The sequence below is a fragment of the Acanthopagrus latus genome, chromosome 22 (assembly GCF_904848185.1).
Source record: "Acanthopagrus latus isolate v.2019 chromosome 22, fAcaLat1.1, whole genome shotgun sequence".
NCBI lineage: Eukaryota > Metazoa > Chordata > Actinopteri > Spariformes > Sparidae > Acanthopagrus > Acanthopagrus latus.
In genome coordinates this window covers 24,107,557-24,119,782 of record NC_051060.1, presented here as the reverse complement: position 1 = coordinate 24,119,782, position 12,226 = coordinate 24,107,557, and the positions used below count along the sequence as shown (strand labels likewise).

The 12,226-nt window shown below is 40.1% G+C and overlaps 1 protein-coding gene across 7 annotated transcripts in view; it reads right to left on the bottom strand.

Annotated features, from left to right (window-relative positions):
- The window catches only part of LOC119012136, a 43,847-nt gene that overhangs the window by 26,536 nt on the left and 5,085 nt on the right, over positions 1–12,226 (bottom strand). For 6 of the 7 annotated variants that reach the window (XR_005072375.1, XM_037085648.1, XM_037085653.1 and 3 more), the window contains exons 4-6: positions 11,202–11,351; positions 10,665–10,745; positions 9,955–10,092 (exon numbers count right to left, since the gene is read on the bottom strand). Coding sequence is in view for 6 of the 7 variants with exons in the window: in XM_037085648.1 (XP_036941543.1) it covers positions 9,974–10,092; positions 10,665–10,745; positions 11,202–11,351 (350 nt within the window). In the remaining variant the exon portion in view is untranslated. Of the gene's footprint in view, positions 1–8,962; positions 10,093–10,664; positions 10,746–11,201; positions 11,352–12,226 lie in introns of those variants that run through there. The other variant, XM_037085652.1, reaches the window with a different exon arrangement.

The following is a 12,226-nucleotide window of genomic DNA, read 5'->3' as shown; positions in this document are numbered from 1 at the left end:
CACCCCTCCGTTCTTTCTCCTCTGTCTCCGCCTGCTACTACCAATCACCAGACAGCTTATTGGAAGCGCTTCAATCTATCATTTCTGTTTGGTAGCACATGTATAAAAGAAAAATCAGTTAGCGCAGCAGAAACAACTGCAGCAGCGTCCAGAGCTGTTTCGTCATGACTGTTGTGGAACAGCACCCAGGGGATCAATGGTGGAATCAGGGGGGCCCGTGTGGAATGAGAATTAGTCTGGAGGATCAATGCACTATAAACAATTTCACTGACAACTCTCCTCGCCCCCTCTCTCTCCCACCGCTGAAATAAATACACCTAATTAGGCACCCGAGCGAATGCTGACTCCAGGATCCCCAACCAGACACAAACAGAGCAACAGATACAGTGGAGCGCTGAACAAATCAAACATCACTGATCATGATCAATACTGCTTTGTGCATGATTCTCACTTGTGCCACCTCAGCACTGATGTAAGAAACAATTAGAGAAGGCAACTTTTCGCCAATGTGATTCATGCCGGGACACTAATGGCACCAAGTTAATCCATTTAGTTTCTCTACTGTTGAACATGAGCAGCATGTCCTGTCAGCCGACCAGCAGAGGCCTCATCTAGACACATTGTGAAACACTTCGACAGTCAATCACCCCTCGAATACCTGTTAAATGTCTTTCCCTCTGGGTTTTAAGATGAGAGGTCATTTTTCTACTTGTGTGGCCTTTTTGTCTACAGAGGAAAAGCCCAGGTGCTGCTAGTTACACTGAAAATGTCTCCTTTGTATTCAAGTGACATGACAGCGCGAATGATCTTTAACAATACCAGGACCCTGAAACTGAAGCAACTAACGGGAATTCAGCCATCATTAACTGTATTGTTCACACCTGTGCTTTTCCTGCTGTGTGCAGCTTTGTACTAACCCACCAAAACAAACCTTTGATCAAGATATTTAATCTACCGTTCAATCCACTCACCAGCCTCATATATTTAACTTTTAATAAAAAACTGTATGTTTAAACTGACATTTGTCATCATGGAGTTTCAAGTTTACCATCTGAAGTTGAGAGCAATAGCTCGCTAACAAATGCTAATAGGCAATAAACAAAGGCTGGAGGGAATGTCATCATTGGGAAAGTATTCTGGTCGCAAAACAAAATGATTGACGGTCTCACCAGAGGAAATAAAATAAACAAATGTTATTACAATCTATCCAGAAGGGAACAACACCAAAAATGTCAACCATATTTTCATGCTAGAAGAAGTCCAGAGTTCACAACAATCATAACAATTCATTGGTAAGAAATCATGAATATTTGGACAAAAAGAAAATCCAAAAACTGTCAAGATATTTACCTCTTGGACCAGCTACCCACCCATTCCCTCACTTGGCTAAAAATGCTGTGCATTTATTTTTAAATCTACGAGTTCTTTTATGTGTTTCTTGCTGAATATTACCATTTGTTGCCGTAATACCAGACCAAATACTATAATTTCCTCCACCAAAGAGCTTACAGCACAGAGCTGTGTACGGCCTCAGAGTGCTGTCGGGGTCTCAAACAAAAAGCTTGAACATCATTCACCAGAAATGAGGAGCGTGCCTGACATATTTATGAGGAGAGTGCCAAGCCATTTCAAAGATTATCCACATGGAAAAAATAATGCTTCAGTGTCTGAGGAGAAGAAAAAATCTGATTAACTGCTGAAAGAAAATAACACGTCTTTGGTCTTTGCTTGCGATGCAAAGCTTCTGCTCTCCAGCCTTTTCTCACTGGTGAACTGAGTCTCAGAACTACAAAAAACAGATTAATAGCCATTTGACTGGTACAGCGAAATGGCAGCCATGGGATATTTCGATAATACTGTGTTGGAAATGTTTATTGCTACGGCGCACGACGATCAGAAAGCTGGCATATCTTCTTAGAAAAAGAAAAAAAATGTTCTGTTCAATTCAGTCACAGTTGTACTGAACATTCCAGCTTTACCAAGCAATTCTACAGAAAGCTCATCCCATTTAAAACATGAACACATTTCTATGGCAGTCAGTCCACAGGAGCGGTTCTTAACAGACTGCAGGACGGCACTGGCAGTAAAATACTTACAAACCAGCCCCAACCGTCATAAAAATATAAACACAATATGTGTATCTACAGGAAAGGCCAAATATTAACTACCTGGACAATAAAGAAATGTCTCTTCTGGGATCATGAAATGGAAATGTGCTTTTACAAACTCTCAAGTCCCCCAAAGAAATAAATAAAAAAACTTGAAGGTGTACAGACGCTTTGGTTTCAAGGGGTTCAGTTAAGATAAACTAAAGATAATCAAAAGAAAGCCTGCTGGCGTCCAGGTATTTTTAAGGAAACACGCAACATCTGATGCAGGTAGCCTCACTGACAGGTGACTTTTGTGGTCACTCAACTGAGATGAAGAACAAACACAATTTCCAATAAACTATCATGAAATGTGTTAACAAAGAAATCTTAATGGGGGTCTAAACAGACCAGAGTTTCTGGCTGGTAAGATCTCAGCATGAGGTCTGCAGTGAGTCAGGGACAGATTCAGAATGAGAGTGAGTCCAACATCAAGCTGCTTCCACTCATTAATCAGGAGCGAGTCGCCACAACCTGCACACAGGTGATCTGAATCCACTGCAATCAGCTCAGAGGGATTTTGAAATTCTGCCCAAAACCAAAAAAAGATTGCAAGTCTTACACAACGGAGCTGCTGCAGCCTTCTCTGTTTTATTTACTCGAGGGTGACTTCCTTTTTAATATCATTTAATATGAGCGGCTCATTAAAGCAGTTGCTGTTTTAGAAACAGGTTAACAGCACAAAGTGCAGCCATCAGCGAGGGAACAAATTCCCCAGCCTCTGCAGATTAATGCCCTCTCCCATCATGCTCGTGGGGTTAGCTGAGAGGCAGACAGCGATTAGTCACCGGGTGCGGTGAATTCATGACAGCTCCTCATTTTCACGTCAGCTCAGTGGCTGTGCTTTAGCACTAACGCACACTTTGAATATCTTCTTGTTTAATCGGCCCAGTGTGAACATGTCATACAATCTGTGTTGAACTTGCTGACCCTTGTGCGCCAGTCAAATTCCCTTTCAAACCTTACAAGTTCAAATGTATACCAGCATGACTATTTTTACATTTTGCATATCTGCACAACAATGTACAGTATTTAGCTTCAAGCCTGAACTCTGGAGACAGCTGGGATACAAAAGGCCAGTGTTCAGAGTGTGGGTGGATTAAAATGGTACTGCAGCATGTACGTAATGAAGTACCATAATGGAATTATGAGAGATTTTGGCACTTGTTAATTCAGGCCATTACTAAATGGCCCCACCTACGTTCTTTTAGCTGATAGGCCCTGGCCCTGTTTCAGGCTCCACACACTCATCTGGACTTCGCCTCCCTAAAATAACCATCCGCCTCATCGCTCAGCAGCAGATTTCACTGATGCCCACAACAACATTTGATGTTGAGGACCTAATGATGATTTATTGTATGGTGGGAGCTGTCTTGTTCTAACCTACAAATCCAAAACAGCTATCTGAGAGAAATAAGTCATGATTTCCATCCATCCATCCATCCATCCATCCATCCATCCATCCATCCATCCATCCATCCATCCAAGACTTAATAGAACAAGTACAAAAGAGAATCTTAACCCAGTCATGACCTTTAACATTTAAACCACTCAAGCGGTAAGCTGCCATTAGAAGCACTATTCTAATAGATGATTGATGATGATGAAGCTGCAGCCTTTTGATATAACTAGGTTAATTATTTGTGTGTGTGTGTGTAATCATCTGCAACTGTCGGAATGATTGGAAACCTTCTCACCAAAGAAATGAAATTATACGCTTCTATTTTGCACAAGTGAAATGCAGATATTTAAATTTCAATATTTAGACATTTAAACATTTAGATGAACTAAATGAAGTAGAAGAAAACAACAACTGGGTAGACTTCATGACAAAACAGGAGAGAATTACACATGGTGGAATATAAGGTATTCTCCTTATATCTGGATCATCATTTCCAGTTTCTACCTAAAGCAAATTATCAACCCAATTTAATGCGTATAGATACAGTGTGAGACAGTACACAGTTAAAGAGGTTTTCCTGATAGGAATCTTTTGGAATGGCTTTTCTGTGCCCAATTTTCTTTTGATGATGAACAATGTGTTAAATGTATCCACTATCAAAAATCTAAATGTAATGAAAACGTTTTGTTTGTGATTGTTTGTATGTACACTACTACAGTCTCACAATGCAGTGAGTCACATTTCTGTCGTGTGTCTTAACATCCGCCCACATTACTAAAGAGTGAGTCTTTTCTACAGAGTACTGATCTGCCAGACTCAACTAAGGCCCTGTCCATACAATAACACTTTAGTGGAAACGCACATGTTTTGCATCGTTTTGGCCAATCATCCACACGGATCCTGTAAACATAGTGCCTGAAAGCGTACTTTTTAGAAATGATGACGATGACACCAACGCCCCACCCCTCGACCTATATGGACCTCTGAATCCCTCCATGTCTCATAACAACAACAGCAACAACACTGGCAGACTACTACTTGGGTTCGTGTTTCCTGCAGCTTTCTCGACTTGTAGTTGAGTGTGAGTCCACACAAATGATTCTGGTTTCCTTGCTCTAGCATTTTCATCTTCTTCTTGTTGTGTTTGGTTTCTCCGTCTACTGTCTGTTTGTATACAGCGCGCAAGCTTAATGCGCATGCTCCGCCTCTTCTTCCCCGTTTTTGGTGAATTTCAAGCGCCTGGAATATGAACGACAGCGTGTTGAGTCATTTTCAGTAGATCCGTTTGGACGCAAATATTCTTGAAATGAAATGATGCCGAGGTACATGTGGACAAGGCCGAAGACTTACAGAAATCTCTTTAATCTTAAGTCTTGAGCCACCATATTGTGTGAAGTGTAAACAAACAAATCTGTTTGATGTTTTACGTTATCGAAGGCCTTCGTCGACCGCCTGACCTCCGACCACCCTGTGGTTCTCGGCTCTGCCACAAGGCAGCGAGGATCCTGTTTCTTCAAACAATGAAGCCGTTTGCTGCCCTCAGAGAGGTCTTCTGTCTCATCAATGCCAATTTAATTAGAGCTTTTCAGAAGCAGGCAAAAATAATAATGCAAAATTGTGTCATAACACTCGACTGTGAAATCCTCTTACTGTCCTTTCTACGCTCCCCTTCATTCTGTCCTGTACCAAAGCAGAGATTACTGCGCAGGCTGACCTGAGCGAAACAGCAGTGGGATATTTTTCGAGTGTTCACAAATTGTCCACTTTTGAGACTATGATGCATGCGATAAATCAAGTGTGATTCAACAACTTTAAATTGATGAAAGCTCCAATGAACACTATTTTTGTCCCGGCCCACAACAGGCTCTCTATCAGAGATGCTTTTCAATGCGATCCCAGCGTGATTAAAAATGAAGTGCATCATGATAAAAGAATCCATGAAATGATGTTTGTAGATTCAAAAGTGCTTAGTTCTGGTCACTGTCACAGGATTACAGTCCACTACTGTGAGCTCAGCAGTGTAGAGAGCCGATAGATATTCCAGTGTATTTTTAGTCTCGAGTCGATCATCTGATTCTGCTGCTGTGGCACGGTGATTGCTATTGATCTGAAAAAGGCAGCAAATACGTTTAGGCTTAGATTATGTGAGTGAGCGTGTCTGTGAGTGAGTATACATCCAGTGCTGTAATGTGTGTGAAATGCAAACTCTTAGCTAAAGCCCTGCTTGTTTGCTTTGGAAAGTTGCTGCAGTCTGTTGCAGACAGTTTGACGCCACTGCTTTGATAATAATGCAAAGATGCATCTGCTACTGTGCTGGAACAACCTTCTGATGCAGACAGATACCTTTAGTCTCCAGTGTGTATTCGATACAACAGCTGAAATAAAGAGATAAAGCGTTTGTGTTTTCTCTGCACAGGAGAAACAAGCCATTATTTTCATATTTGATAGCCATTTCTTGCTTGTTAATCGTTGCTTCGCTCACAGTTGCTCTTTAATCTCAACCTGCAGGAAGCCTGGGCCAAAGTAGAAGTAGCAATTCAAAGCCATATAACAACCGCTCCTGCTAGCCGTTTAAATATTGAAGGCATATCGGCTGATGCCCAATTATTATCCTCTAGCTTTCCAGTAATAAGCTTTCTAAGTATAGACCTCGGTGGTTCTTCCCACATGGAGGAACAATGTAAATGATTCGAGGGGCATAAAGGGAGAAGAATGTGTGTGTTTTCTGCGTCTTCAAGGTCTCTACACGAGCATAATGTCATTACTTGGACTCTCACACTGGGATAATGTCTGTCCTCTGTTCTGCCTAATGAAAATAAACAAATCTATGCATGCCTAATCCCTTTCATTTTGGTGGTGGGGAGGAAATGAAAAACACAGGAATGCAAATCCATGCCAGGTTTAATTTCTAGTATTGTTGTGCGTGTTGGATCCCCGGGTTATGCTGGGAGATCATAATGTGCGGCAGGTTCATTAAGAAGGGAAGCTTTTGTTGGAAGGGGAGGAGTGATTTTGTAAGCGCTAAAGAGTTTAAAAAAGAGATAACTCTGGGCTTGACTGGAGCCTTTGAAGCCCCTTGAGCCTGTTTCTAAAGCTCTAATGTCGCTTTCATGTTACACAGACAGGCAGCAGATGCAAGTTTAAGGAAACCTAATATCACATCTCACATTAAAAGGGAATCTACTGTTGCATGAACTATGTTTGGGGGGGATTTGTTGAGTTTTTTCCCCATTTAGACAATAACATCTGTTTACATGATTTCTAGTAAGATAGCTGCAACATGGACCAGGGTCATCACTTTACATCATAATACATCTTCATTATTGAGCCCAGTATTATCCCAACAAGACAGCCAACTGTGCAATGCAACAACTGGAAAAAAAATGGATGGCTTCGTGAAAGTCCACCACTTTAATTAGCTAAATTTAGCATACTGAAATTGTACATTAAGTTGTGAAGATGATAAACATTACACCTACTAAACATCATCATATCAGCACTTCCATTGTGAGCATGTTCACATGCAACACACGTAGTAAGGACACATGATAACAACTGGTAGTAATATACTATAAAACACAAAGCAACGCCGTCCACTTCTGCACCCACTCACAGATGCCAGCCACATTCATACGCCTGATTTTTTTCATCAAGATACATGTGTAATTTCCTGAGAAAAAGTAACATTGAAAAATGCAGTGCTGAAGAAAGGGACGCGTCCTCTATCCAGTCTCTTTTAAAATCTATAAAAGACAAACTTTTAATCCACGAGCTGCAGCAGGTGTGTTTAAAAATTATTCTACTTTCAAATGTGCCTACAGTATGTAGGCCACACACATTTTTAGAACACAACAGACTTACTAACAATAATAATAATAGTCTGGTTCATTAACTGTAAAACTGTCTGGAATTAATTCGGCACCTTCATTACAATACATGCGGTAATGCCTCATCGTGCTTTATTTGGAAATGACAATTATGTAAGAATAGTGCATTGGTAACACACTCCACTGCACTTCAAGTGAAGTGTAACTAAAACCAGAGGATTACCGGCCCGTGTGTCATCAATAAGAAACAGTGAGAGATGAAATACCATTCCAGCGACTGCAGATGAAAATTTTGATCTCATTAACGAGTGTGAATGGAGCATTAAGTTGTTTGAATAATAGAAATTGATATATTAATAATTTATGAAATATGTATGTATGACACACTGTCAATATGAACAACTGAATACAATTATACACACACAAGCCCTGCAACAAACAGCACACAAACAAATACAGCTCGAACACAAACGAGCACTGACAAAGTTTTTATCAATTGAAAATAAAAAAATAAAAAAATCTAATTCACCAGCCTTCGCTGACTGTGCCTGATTAAAAAGGCAGATTGAATGTGTAGCGTCTGAATCCAATTATTTTTTGGAAAGCCATACCGTGGCGTTGTTCCCTTTTGATTTGCACTTGCCTGTCTGCCAGCTGAGACACCTCGCTCACTGACACAAAATGCTCTCCCCCCCAAAAAAAAACTCTTATTATATTTACTGAAGAAAAAAAAACATTTGATGCAGAGATGTGATCAGGACATGAAAACAATGTTATTCCTGAGTACTGAAAAACATCAGTAGATACAACACTGGTCAAATTGCTTTGATAAAATACACTGGGGGGAGTCCTGCTGACACAGAAAGGAACGATTGGAGCTACATTCAAGAGAAAAAAATATCCTAATCACTCTTTTCAAAACAAAGTGTGTCAAATCATTCTACTTTTTCATTCCGCTCCATTACAGTAAGTGGCAAAAGTGAGTTTCAGATCACCAATTAGTTAAGAGTGCAAGTTAATTAGGGAGGTTTTAACATTTTGGAATATGTCACATTAAATAGTGTGCAATGAAGAAAAATACGCAATTGCAAAATGGCAACTGTATTCATTATAAATAGTCAAGTTATCATTGTTTCCTCGCCTCTGATCTCTGGACCTCTCTCCATATGTCTCCAACAGGCACCACCTGTGTCCTAAAAACACAGCCTGACTAAAGAATAAAAACAGACCTTTTCATTTCACATTTCAGGAGCTGCGGCTGCCAAGTAAACAAACCCAAACAGCCCTCCTGATACCATCGTTATAACTTGAGCTGAGGTGTCGCTTCCACAGCCTACAGCCACTAGAGCAAGTGCTGAGTCTGTGTTTAAATCAATTCAGCATCGCTCTGCCAGTTGTATCTTGAAGCACTGAGCATTAAATGAGGTAAACTGCATTTCTATGACATTTGCAGCTTTTCAGCAACCACTTTAATTCATCCCAATAGTCTTATCAGAGTTTAAAGACATGGAGGAATGAATTTATGATCAGCTCATTAATATTTATTGTTGTGTTGTGCTCCAGGAGTTAAATAGCGAATGTGATCGTGAGTTATAAACCATGTCTTTAATATTCAAGTTGTACTGGGGAAGACGGCCCACAGTTCACATAAAAACCAGTCACACACACACACACACAGAATACAGAAGTATCACAGGGTTTCCTAAGTGATGGAACAGAAAGTACGAAAATGTTCTTGTTTGTCAAAATAACAGGCACTGAACTATGTTTTGCCTAAAGGTTCCGTCATGTAGACGTACATACATGAAAAACACATTTGATATGCATTTATTAGATTAAATCAGTGGCTGTTTTATAATTCAACTCCAGCTAACCTCCCACAGAACTGCTCAAGGATATGTTGCATACTGCACATGTGAACACAACAGTAAGTGAAGATACTCATTTACTGAAAAAACACCCACACAGAACAGGAACACTAAGCATGCATCAATACACCTACAGTGAAACACACCAGGGCCAAATATGGAACAACGCTCAATAAAACATCAATGTATTTAAAACAAAACAATAATATAGTTGTATTACTGTGTAGTTATATTAATATATTACTATAAACTTCTGAGTATATAAATAAGACCATTTTCTAAACCACAATCAGGGAAGCAAACAAGCAAATACATAAATAAATAAACAAATATAGGGTTATATATCTTTCAGATCAAATGTGGACAGGAAGTAAGTTTTCTTTTATCAGCAATTACTGTCAGGGTGTCCGTGGGCAAGGCACTTTCATCTACTGTGATCATATGGAAACCTCCCATGAGATGATGCAGGTCGATGTGTTTATGAGACATTTTGTGGATTCAACCTTCGCTGAGTAAAAGACATTTAAAATATACGGGAGACGGGAACTGCTCACAAAAACCAAACGAGTGAACGCACAAAACAATCATGAACTGCAACTCGGAGAATAACATGGCAACAAAGACGGCTTTTAAAGTGAACATGAACGAATCGATCAAGTTTCACGACTCATGTCCTCTTTAAGAGCTTCTTTAAGACTTGTGGACATCACCTGGCCGAGGTTATGGTGTTCATTTGTAGGGGTGAGGATGGTGTAGTTGTTTGGTCCTGGCTCTCTTTGAAAGCCCAACCCGGATCGGCCGTGTGCACGTTCTCAGAGGCTCCAGTCTCCTGTGCAGCTCTGGTGGCCCTGTACACAGAAATACAAACGTATTACAACCAAAAATGCTCCAGTCCAGCTGCTTGTTCGTCAACATACTCTACACTGAGCATGAGCTGCACGTGTTTAAGCTCACAGATCTGAGGTTCGTTTTCTGTTAATGGACGCAGTGAAACTACAAATAATGGACATACGGCTTTCAGAGTATTTACCAAAGCTGACAAGTTGCACAGTCATTCCCAATGTGCAGGGAGAGTAGTCGTGTTGTTAGACTGATCTTTTTTTCATCAAACTGACAAGGTGAACACATTGCATCTCTATGTAGACAGGCTGTTAGACTGACTCTCCTCTTAAATATTCAGAGACCAGCCCACTTAAATCCCAGCAGACACGCTCGAGTTCTTAATGCAGTGCGAATCTGCAAAAATGACATCACAAGGCTGATCAACACTGCTTTGCAACAGGCATTAAAAACTTTTTCAATGGGACTTTTTTTTATCCTCAAACAAACATGACTTGTATCCAAAAAGAACCGCTGGCATTTTTAATCAATAAAAAGTCAAGGGTGTTTCTTTTGACTGCAGTCACAATATGAAACTCACTGTGGCTCAGTTGTTCCAAGGATGGTCGACATATGAAGGACGGAGACCACATTTTCCTTTTCTGCTCCGTCTCCTGGAGCTCTGAAAGAAACATATCGTCAGTCAGTACAGGCAGGCTAATTCTGTCCTATTTGCTGTACTGCTTACCCTTAAACTGTGTTTCTTTGCATTTATGGAGGTGTTATCATTTCACTGCAGCTTATTAGAGAAGAGAAATTAATATATTTTTTTCAAAATTCATGAGAGGAAGCTCTGTCAATTTGAAAAGGTGAATCAATAGAAGTAATTGTGTTTCCTCGCTGAATTAACCCAGCTGACCTGCTGAAAGTCTATCACCCAACACTCTGGAAAAACATTGTAACCACGCATGGTTAATGAACAGAAGAACAGCTGGCACTAATTAAACTATTTCCATAATAATGTTTTTAGACTTGTCAGACATTTTAATTGTTGCAATGTACTTTGGCTCTTTTGCAGCTGAAGATATAAAACCCTTTTTTGTTGTTGTCTTTTACTTATTTAACTGAAACTACAAACCTTTGTGTTTCTCTGCAGTATACATGGATGCTTCCTGGTACAGATGGCTGCCAACCGGCACCTCCTGCTCGCCATCACGGCAGTCAGCGGTGCAAGAAACCACTGGACCACCTCCGCACATGTCCAGGCAGCTTTCTTCATCAGCATCATCTTAACAATCGACATGCAACACACAGCACAGGCAGAATATATTAGGACACGTAGCAACGCTTGGTCTGATGAGTTTTTCTGGAATCAGTTTGAACATGATTACGGTGTCAATAAAGATGATTAAATAACCGAAAGCCTGCTCTTCATGGTAATTTTGAATGTGAGATATTAAATATTATACAAGGCTGACTTGAGTGTTTGTCCTTACTACTCTCTAAATCATTGACACAGGGTTGTATATTCAATCTGAACATGAGAGCTGAAGAAAATGAAGAAAAAATCCTACATACTGAACTTGAAGTGCATTTCTTTTCTCAGAAACATGTTGAAAAGATGCAGTAGTTTACATAACTCAGACTGAGTTGTACAGTGTTTTTCAACCCTCTGCCCTCCATGTCGTAGATGCTTCCCTGCTCCAACAGACCTGATTCAAATGGATGGGTCATTATCAGGCTTCAGCAGAGTGTGATGACGAGTTGATCATTTGAATCAGGGTGTGTTGGAGCAGAAAAACATCTAAAACAAGCAAAGGAAGATGGCTGAAAAACACTGGTGTATAGAACCGTTTGCAATATGGGGAAATTAACCTTACACCTTATTATCCACCTCAGAGTTAGGTGAGAAGATCAATAACACTTTCCTATCTGATTGCTATTGAGATTATCATTATTATAGGCTATTAATAGTGATGTGCGACCAATCAGATATTGTTGTGGGCGGGAGTGAGAGGATGCTGTCTCCGAGCCAAAGTACCACATTCTAAATTTGTTTAATTTATCTGCAAATTAAAAGATGCTGATAATTCGAAAAAAAAAAAAAGGTTGAATATTGGCCAGATAATCTACCAGGGCTGATCAGTACAACCCTTAAATTAC